The sequence below is a fragment of the Monodelphis domestica genome, chromosome 1 (genome assembly GCF_027887165.1).
Source record: "Monodelphis domestica isolate mMonDom1 chromosome 1, mMonDom1.pri, whole genome shotgun sequence".
Taxonomy (NCBI): Eukaryota; Metazoa; Chordata; class Mammalia; order Didelphimorphia; family Didelphidae; genus Monodelphis; species Monodelphis domestica.
The window spans coordinates 612,324,887-612,349,113 of NC_077227.1; the positions used below are offsets into that span (position 1 = coordinate 612,324,887).

General features: G+C 37.7%; 1 protein-coding gene across 2 annotated transcripts in view; it reads right to left on the reverse strand.

The window, feature by feature from the left end:
- SLC24A3 (solute carrier family 24 member 3) overlaps positions 1–24,227 on the reverse strand; it is a 762,044-nt gene that overhangs the window by 208,047 nt on the left and 529,770 nt on the right. For both annotated transcript variants that reach the window (XM_007476642.3, XM_016427591.2), the window contains exons 4-6: positions 10,461–10,535; positions 2,541–2,625; positions 1,134–1,237 (exon numbers count right to left, since the gene is read on the reverse strand). In XM_007476642.3, the coding sequence (XP_007476704.1) occupies positions 1,134–1,237; positions 2,541–2,625; positions 10,461–10,535 (264 nt within the window). The remainder of the gene's footprint in view (positions 1–1,133; positions 1,238–2,540; positions 2,626–10,460; positions 10,536–24,227) is intronic.

Sequence of the window (24,227 nt, forward strand, 5' to 3'; positions counted from 1 at the left end):
TTCTATGTTCATGTTCTGCAGGGGCATACGGATATACATTAGACTTTGCCGAGATAAAAGTTTAGCTTTTGAAGTCCTTTAGAACGAAGTCCTAAACTATCTTTGCAACCTCTTTGGACATTACTATCCCTCCTATATTCTGGGATCTTGTCTTTCTCTGTTCCTAATAGAAGGCCAGAGATGTGCTCTGGTTCTTGAGATCCATCTGTTAAACTAAATTTTCAGCATGAGTCCTTACACTTCTGAAATCTGCAAATGCTTTATATCAGGGATTTACTGATAATTTTATTGATTGTCTAGATTTTGAAAAGTGATTTAGAAAATTATTGTAATGCAGATTAAATTTAAGAGTATCTTGTGGGATACTGTTTTTTTTTGTTTGTTTGTTTGTTTGTTTCAAGGAGCCAGTTATTAAGCATTTACCAGTAGATCCTAGACCTAAACTGATATTGCCTATTGGCACCCCCTATCTACAATCTAGCCTCTTTATTTTCTTTTATAGTTACTCCCAGGTAATTCTCTATAACTTCACAAAAGATATATAGGTATCAGAGATCCATGATGAATGAAATACAAAGCCCACAGAACTTCTTCCATTGAATGTATAAGCCATTTTGTTGTTCAAAACTCACTTAAGTCTAATACCAAGGCATAATAGTAATTTAAATGAAATGAACAATCAATATACAATCAATGAACATGAAGGAAGTGATTGAGATGGGTGAGGGCTATTTAGGAATGGGTTTAGTGGTACAGATTTTCAGTTCATCTTCTTTTCCCATGAAACTTTCTCTGAAAGAATCCTAGATTATTCAACTCAAACCACTTCTAAGTTAGTTGCCTTGAAAAAAAGAAAAAAAAAACAGGCCGAAGCCAAGTTTGGGTATGAACGGAACTTCAAAATAACTCACTGAGATGGAGGAAAAAATAACAACTAGTTACTGTTTTTTAGTCTGGGTTAGCTGAACAACCAGGTTTGGAATTTGGAAGACCAATGAACTGACATAATGACATATATTGAGAATGTTGGGTCTTGGCCCTGGTAGGCCAGTTCTTTGGTTAAAATCCCTCCTCTCTTTGAACTCCTATGGAAACACCAAGTTTTGCCATGAAAGTCTAGCTTTTTGTCTTACCTGTCCAGCAAAAAGCCCACAGACACCAATGATGCAGAGAATATTGAAGACAGCTGAGCCAACGATAGTTCCAACACCCACATCCCCTTTTGTGATGAAAACACCTGAAAAACAAAGTCCAAGTCCTTCAGTTGTCTTATTGGACTTCATAGATTGACCCCCTTAGGGATATAAAACTGCATTCCTTTTGACCCAGAAATATCATTAATAACTCTGTACCCCAAAAAAATTAAATTAGGGGGAAAGGGTCTACTTGTCCAAAAATATTTACATCCTCTGTTTTCTGTAAAGGCAAAGAATTGGAAATTGAAGGAATGCCCATCAAATGAGGAATGGTTGAATAAAAATTGTGCTACATGATAGTGATAGAATACTACAAGAAATAAGCTAGATGGTTTCAGAAAAACCTTGGAAGATTTATATGAACTGATGCAAAGTTAAATGAGAAGAACCAGAACATTGTGCATAATAATAGTCATATGGTAATGATGATTAACTATGAAGGACTTGGCTACTCTGATCAAGACAATGATATAGAAATTCCAAAGGACTTGTGATGAAAAATGCTATCCACCTCTGAGGAGAGAATTGATGAACTCCTAATGCAGATTGAATCACAATTTTTAATTTTTTCTTTCTCTCTTTTAATCTGTGGAATTTTTGCAACATGGCTAATGTGCAAATATGTTTTGCATGACACTATATGTATGACAGATGTGATAGATATCATGATTGTTTTCTCAAGGAGAGGGAGGGGTGGGAGAGAATTTGGAAGTCAGTATTTTAGAAAATAAAAATGAAAAAATTTCACATGTAATTGGGAAATATTTCATGAAATAAATAAAAATATATTGAAGAAAATGCTAAAAATTCCTTTATGTAGATCATCTTAATTCCCAAATTCAAAATTTTGATACATCTTTGGCATTTATAAAAAATATACATGACTTAGGGGGATATGCTAGAGAAGTTTCTCTTAAGCAGCAAAGCAGAATCACTCAACAGAATCATCAATACTCTTTAGGAGGTGAAGTCAAATAATATTAACTTAAATTCATGAACTTAAAAAATGCAAACAGAAAGGGGAGCTGGCTCCCTACTTATCATGGGTTGGTGAATTATGCAACTACTGTTACTTTTCTATAACCATCTAGTTATCTGAAACAATGACTTAGAAGAGGCAGTGTACTGTAATAAATGGCAGGTTGGTCTTGCAATTAGGAGATTTGGGTTCAAATTTTGCCCCTTACATATTATAGTTGTGGGATCTCAGGCTTATTACATAATCTCTAAGTGCTTCATGCAATGATCTAGGATTATAAACTATAGAAGTTACTGATTTGCTTTTGTTTCACATCTGGAGGTATTGCAATTATAGGTCCAGACCAAAAAAAAAAAAGTAATTACCTATAACAGATGTAAATAACTCAGGAGCAGAGCTTCCAGCTGCCATGAAAGTGGCTCCAGCCACATCTTCACTGAGATGGAGGCGCTACAGAGGGACACAAGAAAAAACAGATGTTAGTTCCCAATTATTAGGACAAGAGATAGAAAAAGTGGGCAATCAGCTAGAGTGAAACACACAAAGGAACATTTTAAAGTATTATTCTTTATAAACACATTTTTTCTAAGTTTCTACATTTTTCATAATTTCATGCCATTGCAAAATAATTTAACATTAAGTTTCAGGGAGGTAGGAAGAAGATGAGAAATGAGAATTGGATTGAGGACCTCAGAATAATTCAACAAACAAAAAAGGAAACAATATCCAGAAACATATGACGGAAAGAGAGAAGATAGGTTGGGGAAAACATGTAGGGAGGTATCTAATTAAAAAAGAATTGGTTTGTTACTCAATATTATTCATTGGAAGAATGTGTCCTGACTCTTTCACTGGAAAACATAAAAGGATAATGATATAACCCTGAAATAAACTGGGAGGTGTGGTGTGTGACAGAGGAGGAAATATAGAAACCAACATTAAAAGAACTACACACAAGTTAGGGGGACTATTGGTAGCTAGGTGACCCAGTAGAGTGCTAGACTTGAGATCAGGAAGATTTTAGTTCCAATCAACAATTCTTCCATTTTTATGACCCATTATACAGATTTTTACCATCCTTCCCCACACTTCTTGGAAATAATATAAATAAGAAAAATTTTCCAAAAGGAAGAGACCCAGAAGTAACATCTGGATCTTATTTTCAGACAAACCAATCCTTGTCTTTGTGATTTTCTTGGGAAGAGCCAGAGTTGAAGCGACAAACTTTTAATAACTCCCAACAAGAGTTTGAATTATAAGATAGGTGCTTTCCTTTCCCTCATCCTGGTCAATCCCTCAGGAAGAATGGCCTAGGCCTCTCAGCTGAACCCTTTGCCCCTTAGTTTGGACACCAAACTCTGAGCTATGATGACCTACTGAGGGTGAAGAGACAATGAATAATAAAATCAGAAGCAAACTGTTATGGAGTTAGCTCTAATCACTTGAGAGAGATTGTTACATTTTCAAAGTTAGCACTTCAAAAATCAGCAGAAAAATCCCAACAAATCAGGGTTTGATTTTTTGTTTTATTGATTGTCAACTTAAGAAAGTGTTAATAATAGAAATGAAACTTAAAAGTATGTGATTATGCTTTTTTATTTCTTTTCAGGAAAACCCAATTTTTAAGCATTTACCAGGACACCCCAGATAGGAGTCTGTGTGGGGGTCAAGCTTTGTTTGAAAACTTTTCAATTAAAACCTCAAATAACCTGTGAATAAGCCAGCAGCTTGATTGGAGGCTCAGTATCTCCCCAGGTCTTACTTATAGTTCAGGAGACAGCACTCCCCAAGCCCTCAGCAGAGCAACTCCTTCATGAGATACCCTAAAGCTTATTTTTTTTAATGCCAAAAGATTCTTCCATCTTGGGCAGGGAAGTACTTAACTGAATAAATGTTTATTAAGCATTCCCTACATGAGAGTCACTATGATAGACACTAGGGATTTTAAGACAAAACAAAAACTTGGTTTTACCTTAGGGGAGCTTACATTCTACTGGAAAGTTTACAAGTACACAAATATACACAGGAGGACATGAGCAGGAGCAACTAGTAGGATCAGAAGTACCATATTCTTTTGAAGAAGGTGGCATCTGAATCCTGCTTTGAAGAAATCTAGATGGTTAATAGAGATTTGTTAAGCACACAATATTGCTAAACACAGAAGCACAGAAGATACAGCAAAGGGAAAAAATAATTCTTGCCTTCAGGGAGTTTGCAGTCTAATGGGGGAGACAACATGCAAAGAGTTGTACAGACAAGATATATGCAATATAAAATAGCGGTGTTACAAATGAAGACAATGCAGAGAAGGAATGAGATCTAAAGGCAAGGGAAAGTCTCTGACAAAAAGTGAGATTTGAACCAAGTCTTGAAGGAAGACAAGGAAGCCAGGAAGTAGAAGTGGGGAAGAAGAATGCTCCAAGCATGGAGAACAGCCAGGGAAAAGACATGAATTCAGATATTTTGTGATAAAACAAATCATCTGTGAGACAAGGAGACATAATGCCTCTGGTGGATATTCACACATCACATTTTTAATGTTATCCAGTGTTTACAAATGACCTGTCCTGGCTTTGACTACTAAGCCCATTGCAGATAAATGGAAACCAGTACTTGGTTGGGCTCACTGCTACTGACAATACCTTCCAGGAACTGGAAATGGAAAGATGTATCATTGAGCTCAGCACATACACATCTGAGGAGTGGACTCAACTTTTCATCCATGGGCACAATATTGTACTATGCTGTCTGCTCTTACTGACTTAAGTTCCAATCCTCCACTAAACTAGGGTGCTGGTAAATGCTGATCTTGTCCTCTGGAAGTATTCCAATGCTGCCAAAGGATGCCAAAAGATATCCACACACTGATGTCTACTTTTTGAAAGTAGAACTGGAGAACAAACCAAGGAAACTTTGGAAATGGAGAGTGTGGAGACACCCTCTCTGGACTATACTTCTTTCTTCATCAGGTCCTGACAGAATGCACTCCAAAACAAATTGGGTGTCTGAGTGATACAGTACAACAAATTACCTGGTATCAACCAGCTCAGTGCCACAGTCTATGTTTTCCAGCTAAAACTAAGTGTTAACTGAAAACCACTGCTGATTAGGAAGAAAAGCCATATGGAGAATGCTTGTTAAGACATTTGCTTTAGCTGGAGGACATATAATTTCTCCCATTTGATCCATAAATAAATACAGCAAACAGCCAATCCTGGAACAGAAGCAACCCACTGACAATGAGTAAATATCAAATTTCCAACAAGGGAATTTTAGACACCTGGAAGCCATGAGGTTCTTTCCACAAGCTGACCTACTCCCTGGTTGTATTTCATTTCTCCACCATCAAGGGGTAATGTGTCTAGTGGACAAACCAATGAAAATACCATATTGATCACAATTAAGCAGTGATCTTTGACTAGACTTGGGTATTGGCATAACTGAGTTTTTGCAGCTGATTGAACATGTGCATCATGTAATGGAAATAGGAGTTCTTCATAGTCTAAGTTGGAGGTCAGAATTCTATAAGACCAAAGGGCATGGCTGTGGGAAGTGGGATGAAATCACCTGGGTTTTAGCCCAGAGGAGACTACATAGGGTGAATAATCTTACAGGGGCAAACTAAATATTGCTTATAAGGGTTGGGCAAACTTTTTCATCTTACATTTTTTTCAAGCTCAGTTTGTCAGCTCTAAAAGAGCTTACCAATCACTAATTAAATTAATTACAGTCAAACAATGCCACTCTCCTGCTCAAAAACCTTCCCCATCGACATCCCTATGGAACCATGTGATCAAACAGTTGTTTTTCTTCTGTGTTTCTACTCCCACAGTTCTTTCTCTGGATGTGGATAGACTATCAGCTTCTTGAGGAGATCATTCCTAGATCTCTTTACTTCTTACTATATCTTGCACATAACAAGTGTTTAATAACTATCTCAATAATGGACAGTTTGAGGGTTCATATTTCTAAATCTTTCTATTTACTTCCTTCTTCTGAACTTTCTGATTTTCTTTTTCTTCTTCCCACCCATTTCCCCTGATATTAACTTTTCTGTATCAAATGTTGTAAGTTTTTAGTTGCTAACATTTTGCTTTGATGAAGTGTTGATACTACCCCTCTCAACAATGCAACTATCCCCAAATTGTAAATTGTCTTCTTCCTAGCTGCCCAAGGTTGACCCTCCTGCATGGGCTATGAATGCCAGGAAATATGAGATATGAAATTGCCAAAGAAGAAGGAATGTATAGTTCTAGTTGGAAAAGCCCTCCTAGGCAGCTACAAGTTTTCCTCTCTTCCAAAACCTATAATCTTGAGAGAAAATGTAACTATAGATGAAAACTGGCCCCACATTTCAGGAAAAATATAAACATATATACATATATGCAGAAGTAAACTTCTTTCACTACCACACACAAATTCATATGTCTAATGTTTCTTAAACTATCCTAACAGGTCAGAGAAGTCACAGCAGTTCTCCTTAGAATGGAACCCCCCCAAAAAAACCCAAACCCCCAAACAGACAATAAAAAAGCATTGTTGTAATCATTTTTATATACATTTTTTTATATCAGGGGAAGAGGGAACAAAGTGCCTGGGAAAACATAACTACAACTGATTCTTTTTGTTCTCTATTCTTTCCTTTCTCCAACCTACTCATTTTTTGGCAGAGGGTCATGATAAACAGGGTAAGTCTCATGTGGGCTTTATGGTGTTTGAGGCCCTCTGTTACTCTCTTTCTATTTTTATCTCCTCTTTTTTCAATGCTTCTTCTCTACCAGATGCCCAGTTATCTTAAACTGCCCACCTCAGATACAATTCACTAGAAAAAAATTGATATATAAATTCACATTAAAACATTAGGTATCCCTTTCCAAACTATCTTCATTTCAAAAGATAATAGCAGTGGCTCAGTGGATAGAGCAAGCACCAGGTCTGGAGACAAGAAGATCTTGGGTTCAAAGTTGGCCTCAGATGCTCCCTATATGTATGGCCCTAGACAACTCACTTAACCCTTATCACTTAGCCCTTACTGCTCTTCTACCTTGGAACTGATAGTATTGATTTTAAGACAGTAGGTAAGGATTAAAAAAAGATAATGGTGAGGGGAATGATATTGACCACAAAAGGATTAAATTATTTTGAAGACACTTTTGAGCATCATCAGTCTCCAGATCATTTATATGAAGACCATCTCATGCACAAAATATGTTCCTTTCTGCTGAGGGGTTCTATCTGCAAAATGGTACCCCAAATGGTGTGGATACCATCCCTCTTTAAGGGAGGCATTGTAGACAGAGAGCTGATCATGGAATCACATCCATGAGTTTGAATCCTCAATCTATCCCTTAAATACCTGTGAGACCCAAGCTTGGAATTGACTCCCTCTTTACCCCCAGCTTGCAGAACCTCAAATTTCAATCCAAGCTAAGCATCAGGAGCCACCTTGTTCATAAGGCTTTTCAGGACTCTTTCCCTGTCCTCCCAACTCCAAGCTGCTAGCACTTCTTCAAAATCACTTTGTGTCTATTTAATATATATCTATACATGTATATGTTATCTTCCTTGGTTGCTTTTGGTCATGTATCTCCAGTTATTCACAGAATGCCTGACATATCACAGACCCTTAATAAGTGATTCTTGATTGCTTAAATTCACAATGTCTTTTGTCTTGTTTTCTGTAGAGTAACAATATCATTTATATAGCATTTTAAGGTTTGCAAAGAGCTTCTCATTTATTATCTTGTTTGATTCCTACAAAAACTGTGATGTAGATGCCATTGTTGTGCCATTTTTTACAGATGAGGAAACTGAAGCTGAGCTCAAGAAAATGATTTTCTCAGGGTTCCACAGCTAATTAAATGTCAGAAATAGGATTTGAATTCAGGTCTTCCTGATTACCAGTCCAGCCCTACTATCCATTGAGCCACCTAGCTATTCCACTGGTTCAGCTCTAGATATATAACCCTCTTACTTTTTTGTGGTTGTTCAATTGTTTCAATTATATATATGACTCTTCTTGATCCCAGTTGGGATTTTTTGGTAAAGATCCTTGAGTTGTTTGCCATTTCCTTCCCCAGATAATTTTAAATATGAGGAAACTGAGGCAGACAGAGTTAAGTGACTTGCCAAGGGTTATCCAGCATGTCTGAGGTCAGATTTGAACTCAGGAAGATGAGTCTTCCTGCCACCACGTCCAGCAGTCTACCCAATATAACATCTAGCTGTCCCTTCTCACCTCTGCATAGACCAATGCCAACAATCCTGCAATTCTTTATATGAATTTATATGAATTCTATTATTATTGTTGTTACTTCAGAGAGACAGCAGGTTATCTACTATGGTAGAGAGAGGGTTGCCCTTGGAGTCAGGGATACCTGTGTTTAAGTCCAACCTCCAACAAATACTGATTATTTGACCCAAGGCAAATCAATTATCCTCTGCTTTATTATTATAGTCTGAGACTATAAATTACAAACAACTTGCCAATATGGGCTTACGTGTGAGATTCTCATATTAAGAGCTCCCTATAATGATTAAATTAGGTTTCTGAAGCCAGGTTCCAGATTAGTACTTCAAAGACCTGTCATTTAGCTTTGTTGAGTATTCCTTCTATAGACCCAGCTCACAATCTTGTTATTAGATGGTCTTTTAGAACTGCTAAAGCATTAATTATCCTACAGTCTTCCTGGTAATGAGCCTCTCCAAATTATCTAGGTTGGCTCCTAGACATACACATATACAGTTAATCATCTTATACCTCTTAGAAGGCTTTGTAGTGGGCATCTACCAGAACTTGAGCTCTAAAGACATAGTGTTCAATGACTCAGGGTCATTTTCCTTCTTCAATGAGTCATTGGAGTAGGAAATGATGTAGGATTATTAGTAATATCAGGGCAGCTAGGTGGTTTGGTGGATAGAGAATAGAGCCTAGAATCAAGAAGACCTGAGTTCAAATCCAGACTCAGACACTAGCTGTGTGACCCTGGGCAAGTCACTTAACACTGTCTGCCTCATTTTCCTCATATGTAAAATTAGGCTGGAGAAAGAAATAGCAAACCACTCTAGAATCTATACCAAGAAAATACCAAATAAGGTTAAGAAGAGTCAGATACAACTAAGATGACTAAACAACCAAATTAATACTATCAGTTAATGATGCAGCAAATCAAACACTGGATATGGAGTCAGATTGACATGAGTTCAAATCTGGCCTCAGACACTTATTAACTAAGTTTCCCTAGGCAAGGTAACTAACCTTAGTATTCTCATCTATAAAATGAGGATAATGACAACACCTAACTCTCAGGTTTGTTGTGAAGGAAAATTGAGATGCTATTTGTGAAGTGCTTTCCAAACCTTAAAGAGCTATATAAATGCTTCTATTTATTATTATATCAACAATAAAGCTTTTTTAAAAGGCCCAGCTAGATTTTAAACAATAAGCTAGGTTGGTTGGTTTGTTTTAACATCCTTACTCTCTGGGAGATCCACATTTTAGAGGAACCACAGAAGGAGCTCCATATTGGAGGAATGGGAAAAAGAAATTCCTTTTCCCAACTGGGATTCTGAATTTTTAAAAAAATGCTAGAGAGCTTCCAGATAAAGGGAATTGAATTTCAAAATGTATAAGGGAGATGAAAGAGAAAACAGAATGAAAGAGTTGCAGATATGTTGAATATTTTTTGATTAAAGTGATTTAACTTGATATTCAGTATCCTTCTTATTGTGATGACTTCTAACATCATCTCTTTCCAGGTCTTTATCCCCAACTCTTTCATCTTATCTTTTTTCTGGCTTCTGCTTTGAGGATGATATATACATACAGAGAGAAAAAGAGTGAGAGAAACCTGTGTCTGAAAGTTTCAGACTGTAAGGATCTGTATAAAGCTACAAAAGGCAGTTACAGGAGGAGGAAAAGGAGGGCAAGCAAGAGTAAATGGAAATGGGGAAAAGGATTATAATGTATTGCTTTGTAGCCATGAAAATGGTAAACCTAGTTTTATAGTAGTTTCATCCTATTTTGGGGGCCAATTCCTCTTTTGATTGAGGCTTTCCTAGTCACATGCAAAGGCCCAAATTAAGTGATCCAGAAGCAGTTAAGTTCCATTTCAAGAGGCCTTATCATTAGAAGTCTGAGGAAAAACAGTTAAGTAAATGACTCAATTACCCAGGCAAAAAATAGAAAATAAAAAGAGATAGAGAAAAAAGAAAAACTGAGAAAGAAAAAGAGACAGAAAGAGAGCGAGAGTGAGAGAGAGAGAGAGAGAGAGAGACATACTTACTTCACAAATCTTTTCCAAGGAGGGAACAAAGAAGTCATCACACACGATGGCCAAAGCATAGAACATGTACATAGCCTGAAAGAGAAGAGAAAATACTCAGGACCATGGACATAAAAAAAAATAGTAACAGCTGCCATTTAACCAGTGCTTGAGTTTACAGAATGCTTTATGTATATTATCTTCTTTCATCCTCACTATAGCCAGTGAGGTAGGTTCAATTATTATACCCATTTTACAGATTAATCAATCAATTAACAAACATTCATTAAGCACCTATTACATGCCAGGAACTGTTTTGTGTTCTGAGGATTCAAATGCTCTTTGTCCTCTGTTTTCAAAGAAGATCAATGATATCATGAGAGTGGTGCTTTGATTTGTGCACAAGTTAGATTTGAGTGATGTAGAGTTGCCCAAAGAAGTCAGATTCACTCTCTGTTCCAGTCATCGAAGCAAGATGAAAGTCATGACTTTTATTGATGGTCTGGGATACAGTGGGTGACCTTGGCATCTTCCATTTCTAACCAAGCTTTAGGGCCCCACAGAGCCTGCTTCAGCTTTCATGGCTGTTGGAACAAATTGTCTTCATTGGCCCATTATTGAGAAGATAGACATTCTATTAATTCACTGATGGAGTTAGAGTCTATTACTTACCTTCAACCTGATTTAGTCCATCTTTAAGATAGTTTTACCTAATTGTGGCCACTGCACATAATATAGTTTCTTGGAGATTCCATAACAAAGTACAAAATAGTTGATGCTCTCATAGAATTTACATTCTAATGAGGGAGATAACAATATGCCCAGGTACATATAAACACATGCAGAATAAATATAGAAATAATAAAATATAAAATAAATATAGAAAAATAAAAATATAGCACAAAGAAAAAATATAAGATCATTAGGGAGGGCCTAAACAGTTGAGGTGGGATCAGGAACGGCTTTATAGTTCTTTAGTTATGTCTTAAAGAAAGTGATTTCTATGAGGCAGAGATGAGGAGAGGGTACAGATCAGGAAACCGAGGATTAGAGAGGTTAAATGACTTGCTTAGAACTACACCAGGAGTGGGAATGGGAGGCAGGATTCTTATTAAGATCTTCTTAGCTTTAAGTCCTACAATCTAGACATTACAAGTAGGCTACCTAAAGACAACAATGGAAATAAAGGGCTCAGGTTTTCAGCTTTGGGAAAGATTGTTAGGTAGAAGTAATGTTTTTGTTAAAGCAAGTGTAACTAAAGTCATAGCAAACAATCCAGATTGGTTCAATAACACATTTGGTTACTGTTAGGTAACAATTTCTCTTAAGGTCTCCTTTGACTCTTTAGACCGAAGTAAAGTAATAATGATGGGATGCCAAAATGAATTCTTGCTTTTGAGATTATAGGAAGTAAGGCTTCCCCTATGAAATTCAAACATGGCAGCCACCAGTGATACTTCTTCAAGGTTTCAAGGGACAGGGGGAAAAATTCCACAAAAGTAAATAATTATCTTACTTATTTTTCCTCTATTATATATAATGTTTGACTTGAAAAAAGTTTGGGGGAGTATAAACAATGATCCTTACACTTGAAAGTTTGAGGAGGGGACATATTATAACATATACTTGTCTACAAATTAGTTGGGGGCAATGAGGTGGCACAGTAGATAGAACTCTGGGCCTAGAATCAGGAGGACCTTAAGTTCAAATCTGACCCCAGACACTTATGAGCTGTGTGGTCCTAGGCAAATCACTTTACCCTTTTTGGCTCAGTTTCCTCATCTATGAAATGAGCTAGAGAAGGAAACAGTGAACCACTCTAGTATCTGTGCCAAAAGGGATCATTGGAGGGTTAGATATGACTGAAAGGACTAAACAACAAATTAGTTAAATGAGTCACAGGTGAGTTAAAAGTACTATGCCTGGGGAGAAATAGGTGGCTCAGTGAGAACCAGACCTATAGACAGGACGTCCTGGGTTCAAATCTGGTCTGAGACACATCCTGAGCAAGTCACTTAACCCCCATTGCCTAACCCTTACTACTTTTCTGCTTTAGAACCAATACACAGTATTTATTCTAAGAGGAAGGTAAGGTATTTCTCTTTCTTTCTTTATTCTAAGAGGAAGGTAAGGTATTTCTCTTTCTTTCTTTTTTCTTTCTTTTTTCTTTCCTTCTTTCTTTCCTTCTTTCTTTCCTTCTTTCCTTCTTTCCTTCTTTCCTTCTTTCCTTCTTTCCTTCTTTCTTTCTTTCTTCCTTCCTTCCTTCCTTCCTTCCTTCCTTCCTTCCTTCCTTCCTTCCTTCCTTCCTTCCTTCCTTCCTTCCTTCCTTCCTTCCTTCCTTCCTTCCTTCCTTCCTTCCTTCCTTCCTTCCTTTCTTTCTTTCTTTCTTTCTTTCTTTCTTTCTTTCTTTCTTTCTTTCTTTCTTCCTTCCTTCCTTCCTTCCTTCCTTCCTTCCTTCCTTCCTTCCTTCCTTCCTTCCTTCTTTCTTTCCTTCTTTCTTTCCACTGGATTCAGAGGATTCAAATCCTGGCTCTTTTACTTAAACAGCAATATGCCTATCTTTCCTGTCTATAATTGCCCAGAGGGGGAGACCGGAATACTTATATTCCTTTTGTAAACTGCATTCAAATTACCCTTCCATGTGTAAAAGAAAGAAATACACTGAAATGTGACTCCATTACAGCGAGGAAATAACCTCCCTTTTGGACAGTTTTGCTCACAAGAACTCTATTTAATTAACTGCTCTGTCCAGTCACCAAAGTTCCTCACTTTGTAGTCATCCTTATCTTTTCTATCTCTTTCTTCTAACCAACTGCCAAATTCTGTCACTTCTACCTTCCCAACATCTCTTACCACCTTCCCTTTCTTTTTACTTACTGAGCATCAAAGCTAGATCAGGACCTTATCTACCTCCTACCTGAATTACCACACTAATTTTTAGTTGGTCTCCTTAGTTCCTGCATCATGCCATTATTCATACAGCTACCAGATGAATATTGCTAAAACACAGTGCTAGTCTAGTCACTGCCCTGTGTAAAAACTCAGTAGCTCCGTACTGCCTCTAGGCTAAAATGCAAAATCATGAGCCTGGTTTTAGAACTCTGTACAGTGTGGCTTCCAGCTATCTTTTATGTTACTCTGGTTCATAAACTGTGTTTCATTATTTATAGCCTGGACCAGTAGCCCTCACCGGTCTCAACTTTGTTCCTTTTATGGGATATTGCTTTCTTCTCTTCTCCCATCTCTCCAGGTCTGTAAGGTACTCCTTTTTTTCTGTCTCGTAGCTTTCTTCCAAGCATAGCTCTATAACAACCTCCTATGTGCGATATTCCCTAGTGACCCCAGTTACTAGTATTCTATCCCTCCTGGAGTTTTTTTTTTTGGTAAAGATTTAGCTTTTTACTTACTTACTAACATATGTCTTGAATCCTGTTAGTAGAATGGATGTTCCTTGAGGGTTGGTATTCCTTTTTTTTTGTATGTTTTTTGTTTTGGTCTTGGTATTACCAATGCTTAGCAAAGGCACATAAGCACACTTACAGGACACAGAAAGGGCTTCACAAATGTTTGTTGGATTGAGTTAAATTGAACTGGAAATTAGAGACTATATTGGAATTAGATTGACAACCAATATTTATGCTTATTTTTTGGAAACCAAGATGTGACAGGTCTGCTGCATCCCTAGGACTCTTTTTTTCCCCTTTCACTCTAATCTTAGGGCTTGGAATGCCAGTGCTTCTTTACTGATTCCTTAGTGATATCAGCTCTTCTTATGATCTGGACTCCCTGACTATGGAGTTAAGCCAATTGGATGATACTAATATTTCGTATTTCTATAATGCTCTTAAATTTGCAAAATTGCTTTATATATCTTCTTTCATTCCATCATAATAATAACATTATTAGGTGAGTGCTGTCATTATCATCACCATGTTACAAATGAGGAAATGAAGGCTTAAGGCTAAGTGACTTGCCTAACGTCACATAGCTAGGAAGCATCTCAAGTCAGATTTAAAGCCAGGTTTTCTAGATTTCAACGCCAGGACACTCTAGGCTATGCTGCCCTTTTGTTTCTTTCTAGACTTGTCCCTAAAAAGAGCACAGAAAGGGTTTTTTTTAGGAATTTAAAGTATTTTACTTCTAAAAATCATAAGGAGACCTATGAGGCATTAAGTGATGCACACTTCATGAATGTATATAAATCTTTAATAATTAATTCTGGTCCTTCATGCAAATGTTATGGAACTAAGCCTTATTCTTTCTTAGTTCCTTCTCTCTGGGCCTGACTGAATCCCTCTTTCCCAATCTTGTCCTCTGAGTCATTTGGCCAAATCCTGTTTGGGCTTGATGCTAGATTTAAGCTCAAGTCTTCAGGCTGAGGTAGATTTGATTTTTAACAAGGATTCTTGATGTCTCAGTGTTTCGAGAATGTTTTTCCTCTAACCAAGATACAGGTGTGGAAGCCTCAGGCTTCTCACCATTCTGTCATTGCTTAATAAGTGTTCCCTTGGGTTTTAGGTCTAAAGGTACCTTGTGGTTACCCTTGTTTTCAATGGTTACTGGTCTACTGACATCCTGTCCATGCCCCCAGGTCCAACCATGAGTAAGAAAGATATTTCCTTGTCTGGACTCCAATTATTCTCACCTTTAGATCTCAAGGTCCCTGGTGTTTGGAAACTTCTTTTTTCTCCTTCTTCCTCCTTATTTCTATCATTCTCTTCCTCTCCCTCCTTCCTTTCCTTTCTTCCTTCTCTTTCTTTTTCTCTCCATCAATCATTTGCCCTGATTGCTTTACTGGAAGCCAATTTGATGGCTGATTCTTACAAATAGTTCTGTCCCTTGCGAAGCTGGATTTAACTGCTGCCTAGATCAGCATCTGAACCTTTCCTTTATGGACTCCATATGGTCCAGTAGCACAAAACCTAAGCTATCTTGTCCTTTTTCTTCAGCTTGGCATTCTCTGTGGCTCCTTGAATGGAGTCTTCTTCTTTTTTTTTTTTTAATATATTTTATTTGATCATTTCCAAGCATTATTCGTTAAAGACATAGATCATTTTCTTTTCCTCCCCCCCACCCCCCATAGCCGACGCGTAAGTCCACTGGGCATTAGATGTTTTCTTGATTTGAACCCATTGCTTTGTTGATAGTATTTGCATTAGAGTGTTCATTTAAAGTCTATCCTCTGTCATGTCCCCTCAACCTCTGTATTCAGGCAGTTGCTTTTTCTCGGTGTTTCCACTCCCATAGTTTATCCTTTGCTTACGAATGGTGTTTTTTTTCTCCTGGATCCCTGAAAGTTGTTCAGGGACATTACACCGCCCTTAATGGAGAAGTCCATTACGTTCGATTATACCACAGTGTATTAGTCTCTGTGTACAATGTTCTCCTGGTTCTGCTCCTCTCGCTCTGCATCACTTCCTGGAGGTTGTTCCAGTCTCCATGGAACTTCTCCACTTTATTATTCCTTTGAGCACAATAGTATTCCATCACCAACATATACCACAGTTTGTTCAGCCATTCCCCAATTGATGGGCATCCCCTCGTTTTCCAGTTTTGGGCCACCACAAAGAGCGCAGCTATGAATATTTTTGTACAAGTCTTTGTGTCCATTATCTCTTTGGGATACAGACCCAGCAGTGCTATGGCTGGGTCCAAGGGTAGATATTCTTTTGTCGCCCTTTGGGCATAGTTCCAAATTGCCCTCCAGAATGGTTGGATCAGTTCACAACTCCACCAGCAATGAATTAATGTCCCTACTTTGCCACATCCCCTCCAGCATTCATTACTTTCCTTTGCTGTTATGTTAGCCAATCTGCTAGGTGTGAGGTGATACCTCAGAGTTGTTTTGATTTGCATCTCTCTGATTATAAGAGATGTAGAACACTTCTTCATGTGCTTGTTAATAGTTTTGATTTCTTTATCTGAGAACTGCCTATCCATTTCCCTTGCCCATTTATCAATTGGAGAATGGCTTGATTTTTTGTACAATTGATTTAGCTCATTATAAATATGAGTAATTAAACCTTTGTCAGAGGTTTCTATGAAGATTTTTTCCCAATTTGTTGTTTCCCTTCTGATTTTAGTTATATTGGTTTTGTTTGTACAAAAGCTTTTTAGTTTGATGTAGTCAAAATTATTTATTTTACATTTTGTGATTCTTTCTATATCTTGCTTGGTTTTAAAGCCTTTCCCCTCCCAAAGGTCTGACATGTATACTATTCTGTGTTTACCCAATTTACTTATGGTTTCCTTCTTTATGTTTAAGTCACTCACCCATTTTGAATTTATCTTGGTGTAGGGTGTGAGGTGTTGATCTATTCCTAGTCTCTCCCACACTGTCTTCCAATTTTCCCAGCAGTTTTTATCGAATAGTGGATTTTTGTCCCAAAAGCTGGGATCTTTGGGTTTATCGTATACTGTCTTGCTGAGGTCGTTTTCCCCCAGTCTATTCCACTGATCTTCCTTTCTGTTTCTTAGCCAGTACCAAATTGTTTTGATGACTGCTGCTTTGTAATATAGTTTTAGGTCAGGGACTGCAAGGCCCCCATCATATGTGTTTTTTTTCATTAATTCCCTGGATATCCTTGATCTTTTGTTCTTCCAAATGAACTTTGTTATGGTTTTTTCTAAATCAGTGAAGAAGTATTTTGGTAGTTCAATGGGTATGGCACTAAATAGATAAATAAGTTTGGGTAGGATGGTCATTTTTATTATATTGGCTCGTCCTATCCATGAGCAGTTAATGTTTTTCCAATTGTTCAAGTCTAGTTTTAGTTGTGTGGCGAGTGTTTTGTAGTTGTGTTCATATAGTTCCTGTGTTTGTCTTGGGAGATAAATTCCTAGGTATTTTATTTTGTCTAAGGTGATTTTGAATGGGATTTCTCTTTCTAGTTCTTGCTGCTGAGCTGTGTTGGAGATATATAGAAAAGCTGATGATTTATGTGGGTTTATTTTGTATCCTGCAACTTTGCTAAAGTTGTTGATTATTTCAATTAGCTTTTTGGTTGAATCTCTAGGATTCTTTAAGTAGACCATCATGTCATCTGCAAAGAGTGATAACTTGGTCTCCTCCTTGCCTATTCTGATACCTTCAATTTCTTTATCTTCTCTAATTGCTACTGCTAGTGTTTCTAGTACAATGTCAAATAGTAGAGGTGATAATGGGCATCCTTGTTTCACTCCTGATCTTATTGGGAATGCATCTAGTTTATCCCCATTGCAGATGATATTAGCTGTTGGTTTTAGATATATACTGTTTATTATTTTTAGGAATGACCCTTCTATTCCTATGCTTTCTAGTGTTTTTAATAGGAAAGGGTGTTGTATTTTATCAAAGGCTTTTTCTGCATCTATTGAGATAATCATGTGGTTCTTGCTAGTTTGCTTGTTGATGTGGTCAATTATGTGGATGGTTTTCCTAATGTTGAACCAGCCCTGCATCCCTGGTATGAATCCTACTTGATCATGGTGAATGATCCTTCTGATCACTTGCTGGAGTCTTTTTGCTAGTATCCTATTTAAAATTTTTGCATCTATATTCATTAGGGAGATTGGTCTATAGTTTTCTTTCTCTGTTTTTGACCTGCCTGGTTTTGGAATCAGTACCATGTTTGTGTCGTAAAAGGAGTTTGGTAGAACTCCCTCTTTGCTTATTATGTCAAATAGTTTGTATAGTATTGGGGTCAACTGTTCTCTGAATGTTTGATAGAATTCACAGGTGAATCCATCAGGCCCTGGGGATTTTTTCTTAGGAAGTTCTTTGATGGCTTGATGGATTTCAATTTCTGATATGGGATTATTTAAGAATTCTATTTCCTCTTCTGTTAGTCTAGGCAGTTTGTATTTTTGTATATATTCATCCATTTCTCCTAAATTGGTGTATTTATTGCCATATAATTGGGCAAAGTAATTTCTAATGATTGCCTTAATTTCCTCCTCATTGGAGGTGCTGTCCCCCTTTTCATCTTTAATGCTGTGAATTTGCTTTTCTTCCTTCCTTTTTTTAATTAGATTGACCAGTACTTTGTCTATTTTGTTTGTTTTTTCAAAGTACCAGCTTCTTGTCTTATTTATTAAATCAATAGTTCTATCACTTTCGATTTTATTAATTTCTCCCTTAATTTTTAGGATTTCTAATTTGGTTTTCTGCTGGGGGGTTTTAATTTGATCGCTTTCGAGTTTTTTCAATTGCATTTCCAATTGATTGATCTCTGCTCTCCCTTGTTTGTTAATATGAGCTTTCAGGGATATGAATTTGCCTCTGATTACCGCTTTGGCTGCATCCCAAAAGGTTTGAAAGGATGTTTCGCCATTGTCATTTTCCTTGATGAAATTATTAATTGTTTCTATGATTTCTTCTTTAGCTAAACGGTTTTGGAGTATTATATTGTTTAATTTCCAATTGGTTTTAGATTTGGTTTTCCATGTACCATTACTAATCATTATTTTTATTGCCTTGTGATCTGAGAAGGCTGCATTCATTATTTCTGCTTTTTTGCATTTGTGTGCTATGTTTCTGTGACCTAATGTATGGTCAATTTTTGTGAATGTGCCATGTGGTGCTGAGAAGAAGGTGTATTCCTTTTTATCCCTATTTATTTTTCTCCATATGTCTATTAATTCTAATTTTTCTAAGATTTCATTCACTTCTTTTACCTCTTTCTTATTTATTTTTTGATTTGATTTATCTAAATTTGATAATGGTTGGTTTAAGTCTCCCACTAGTATGGTTTTATTGTCTATTTCTTCCTTCAATTCTCCTAGTTTCTCCATTAGAAATTTGGGTGCTATATTATTTGGTGCATACATGTTGATTAATGATATTTCCTCATTGTCTAGAGTCCCTTTTAACAAAATATAATTACCTTCCCTATCCCTTTTGATCAGGTCTATTTTTGCATTGGCTTTATCAGATATCATGATTACCACTCCTGCCTTCTTTCTATCAGTTGAGGCCCAGAAGGTCTTACTCCATCCTTTAATTCTGACCTTGTGGGTGTCAACCCGCCTCATGTGTGTTTCTTGAAGACAACATATGGTAGGGTTTTGGATTCTAATCCATTCTGCTATTCGTCTACGTTTTATGGGTGAGTTCATCCCATTCACGTTCAAAGTTATGATTGTCATTTGTGGACTCCCTGGCATTTTGATTGCCTTCCCTAATTCTAACCTTTTCTTCTTCGGCTCTACCTTTTAGTCCAGTGATTTACTTTGAATCAGTCCCCCTTGTCCCCTCCCTTGATGTTTCCCTTTTTAGTCCCTCCCTTTTTGTTCCCTCCCCCTCCCCCCCTCTCTTTCCCTCCCTTTTTGTTCTCCCTCTCCCCCTCCCCCCCTTGGTTTTCCCTTCTCCTTACCCTTGTTGGGTAAGATAGAATTCAAGATCCCAATGGATCTGGATGTTTTTCCCTCTCAGAGTTGATTTCCCTGAGATTGAGGTTTAAGTAAACCCCCCCCCTCTCTTCCTCTCCTTCTTATAGGAGTTTTCTTCCCCTCCCCTTCCCCTGTGAATCTTTGTGTGAGAACCATTATTCTATTTGGTCTTTCTTTACCCCCTATTTATACATTACATTTTCCCCACATATTAGTATACATAGGTTGATATAAATGTAGTCCTTATAGAAGAGAATTTGAGTAAAAGAAGATAACATTTTTCCCCTTTCCTTAATATTTACCTTTTCAGGTATTCCTTGCTCTTTGATTTTCTGTATCAAACTTTCCACAGAGCTCTGGTCTTTTCTTTGCAAAAAGTTGGAAGTCTTCTATTTTGTTGAATGCCCATACTTTCCCTTGGAAGTATATAGTCAGTTTTGCTGGGTAGCTGATTCTTGGTTGGAGACCCAGCTCTCTGGCCTTTCTGAAGATCATGTTCCATGCCTTACGATCATTCAGAGTAGAACTTGCAAGGTCTTGGGTGACCCTGATTGGCATTCCTTTATATCTAAATTGTCTTTTTCTGGCTTCCTGTAGGATTTTTTCTTTTGTTTGATAGCTTTGGAATTTGGCAATTACATTCCTGGGAGTTGTCTTTTGGGGGTTTAGTGTAGAAGGTGTTCTGTGAGCTCTGTCAGTGGATGTATTGCCCCCTTGTTCTAGAATCTCTGGGCAATTTTCTTTGATTATATCTTGTATCACCATGTCCAGTTTGGTGTTTATTTCTGGCTTATCTGGGAGTCCAATTATTCTTAAATTATCCCTTCTCCCCCTATTTTCCAGATCTATCACCTTGTCGGTGAGATATTTTATGTTCTCTTCTAATTTCTTGGTATTTTGGCTTTGCTTTATTGATTCTTGCTCTTTTACACGATCATTGTCTTCCAGCTGCCTGATTCTGGCCTTTAAAGCCTGGTTTTCTTTTACAGTTTGGTCAAACTGGTTTTGTAGATGCGTGAATTTCTTTTGCATTATTTCCAACTTTTCCTCCCAGAAGGCTTCCATCTTTTTGGTCATTTCTGATTCAAATTCTTCATAGGTTTGTGGAGAGTTTCCATTTCCTTTGGAAGGTTTTGGAGCATTTTCTTTTATATTATCTTCTGTCTGCTCTGTATTTTGTATTTTGGCTCCATAGAATGTGTCCAAAGTCGCCCCTTTCTTCTTATTTTTCTTGGTATTTTGGGGCTTCTGTGGTTCTGTGGAGTTTGCCATTTCTGAATGTGGAGGATTAGTTTTTCTTGTCTCTTTCTGGTGTTCAGGGGCTTTAGTCCTGGGCAGATAGTTCTATGAGCTTTCCCTGGGTTAAACTGAATATGCCTCACTGGAACTGGAATGGAAGGGTCGGACCACGAGGCCACACTCTCCCCCTGGCTCGATTTCCGGAAGTTGCCTTCAGAATCCCTGGCCGTGAGGCTGTTTCGTCGGCCTGCGGGGGGATGGGCTGCCGCTTCCCCAAGCTCCGAGAGCACAGACTTTCACTGAGACTTGGATAGCAGGATCCAGCCCGTGAGGCTGTCTTACCCGCCCTGAGGGTTGCTGTTGTTTTGACCAGCTCTCTGCAGCGGAGGCCCCAGGCAGTAACTTTCACCCAGACCAACGGGCTCTTTGCAGCGGAGGCCCCAGGCAGTAACTTTCACCCGGACCGACTGGCTCTCTGCAGCGGAAGCCCCAGGCAGTAACTTTCACCCGGACTGGGACTTGGGTAGAAGACCCTGAGGGTTGTTGTTCCTCAGACCCTGCTCTCTGAGCCCCGCGCGGCTGCCGCTTCCGGGAGCCTTGGACTCTGCGCTCCTACCCCTGAGGTCCGAGTGATCTCGGGTTCTGGCTTTTAAGGGGAGCCGTACCTTTTGAACCGGGTCCAGGTCCAGGAGGAGGGTTCCCAGGGTCTGTGCTGTTGATCGTTTTGAATTTCGGCGCCTTAGGAGCTTCTAGTTTGAGATCGGTCGGGAAGGGTTTTCCGGAGATCTGAACTTCAGCTTTCTCTAAGCCGCCATCTTAACCGGAAGTCGAATGGAGTCTTCTAATCAATCAAAAATCTTTTATGAAGCACCTACTGTGTTCACTATTCCAAGTGCTTAGAATGCAAAAACAAAAATGAAAGAGTTCCTACCTTTAAGAAATTTGCCTTCCCTTGGGGGAGACAATATGCATATATATGATATACATATATTAAATATAATTATCTATAATTATATATATAATATACATATACACACATATAGTAGAATATATATGTAAAATTATTGAGAGAGAGTATAAGTAGCTCAGAAATGAATCAGGAATAGTTTCAGGTATTGTAATTGAGCAGAATTTATAAGGAAATGGGACTGTTTTCCAAACTGCTTAAAAACTCCAACCCCTTGTCTGAGTTCTCTACCATGCTATTAAAAAGTCTTCATCCTGGATGCTTAATCCTCCTTTATACTACTTCTCAAATTGGAAGTACCATCTGCCCCTGAAAGTCTCCCTCTGAATGTCTGGTTCCTCTAAGGACCTCCATGTTAAGGAGCAAGCTTAGACCACATTTCCATTTCAAGGATTCTAAGAGCATTGTTAGAAAGGAGATGATAGAATCTGATCACCTCCATTAACTTCTCCATCTGTTTTCATTCACTTGTCCTCAGATACTTTTATACCTCTGCAGGCCAATGGTTTTCTAGAATCCAGGTTTACAATAGGAAAATACCTTAAACATATGGTCAATTAAACAGTGAAGATTATTACTTTTGCTTATAAGGGCGTGACTGTGATAACAGTAGGTTCTAAAGATGATAATTGCTGTTGTTGGTTTAAAAATATTATTCTCATGTTCCAAGAATCTCTAAAAAACATTACATACAAAATATTAGGTTTTGATGATAATTCTTATTAATTGATTATAGATTTAAATGATTGTTAGTGAAAGTAGTACAGGCCTTGGTCTCTTCTGACACCCAGGGGGATTTTTAAACCTACTACAATGTCCCACTTCCTGATTACATGTGAAGACATGTGCCCCTGCCCCTTGAAATGAGAGTACCTCTTTCCTTGACTCAAACAAGTTTCTATTTTGTGCCACATTCAATTTTTTTGTTCTGAGCACTTAATATGTGTAAGACCCTGAAGGAGAGAGAATGTCAAGTCAATAAGCATTTATTAAGTACTTATTAAATGCCAACCACACTGCTAGGAATATAAGTAAGCAGAAAGAGAGACAATCCCTGCACTCAAGGAACTTTACATTCTAATGCAGAAATATAATAATACAAAAAGGGGAGATGAAAAGAGGAATGAAGAGAGATGAGGGTACTCAGTTCAGAAGAGTGGTAGAAGAAGTCCTGTGGCAAATCAGTGATGCCTAAAAAAGAATGAAGACAGAAGTGGCTTGGGCTTGTTCTTTAAAAATGTTCTTGGAGAAACCAGCCAATCAGAAGGAGAGGTACTTCCAATTTGAGAAGTAGTCTAGTGGGGGATTAAGCTTCCTAAATAAGGAATTTTCAATCAAATGGTAGCCAAAGTCTTGTGGAAAGTTAGAGATGCAACCTGGAGAGAAAAGATTTGGTCACAGATTTATTCAAGACTGAGAGTTAGCAGGGAGATGGAGAAAATGTCATTATGACTAAGAGCTCTCCACTTGATGATGTGATTTAGATCTGGAAGGGACCTTGGGAATTACCTGTTCCAATGTCCCATTCTCTCCTCCATTTTACAGATAAAAAACTGAAACCCAGAAAATCTATTCCCCCATGGTAACATAAAGAATAAGATCTCTGTCGTCATGTAATAGTATTTTCTAAGAGGGCAGCCAAGTACTTGGTCCAAGAAACTATAAAAATAAGGTAGAATGTTAAAGTGAAATAAGATAGGTATAAGACATTCTATTTGTTCAGCCTAGTTTCTGTCTTTGTGAATCATAGAAGGCTTCATGAACCAAGCTTTGAAAGATGGATAGAAAACAGACAGGTAAACCTATGGAGGAAGTTAATTTTAGAGTGAGATAACAGTGTAAACAAAGGAACAGCAAAGTATATCTGAAGTTGTAAGTAGTGAGAGACACTGTTAAATTGTGTTACAGTTATTTCTGTTCACTTTTTCTACTAGATGTTTCCCACCATGAGAGCAGAGACCATGAATTCTTCCTAATAGCTTCCTTATCAGCACTAAGAATCCCCACAGCATTCCTAAGCCTTCTTGCTGTACCTCAAACATGATTCTCTATCTCCTGAATCTTTGTTTTGTCACCTAGTTATCTCCTCTACTTATGTTCTTTCTCCTTCTCTCCATCTCTTTTTTATTTTTTTATTTTTTATTTTTTAATTTTTATTTGGTCATTTCCAAACACTATTCATTGGAAACAAAGATAATTTTCTTTTCTTCCCT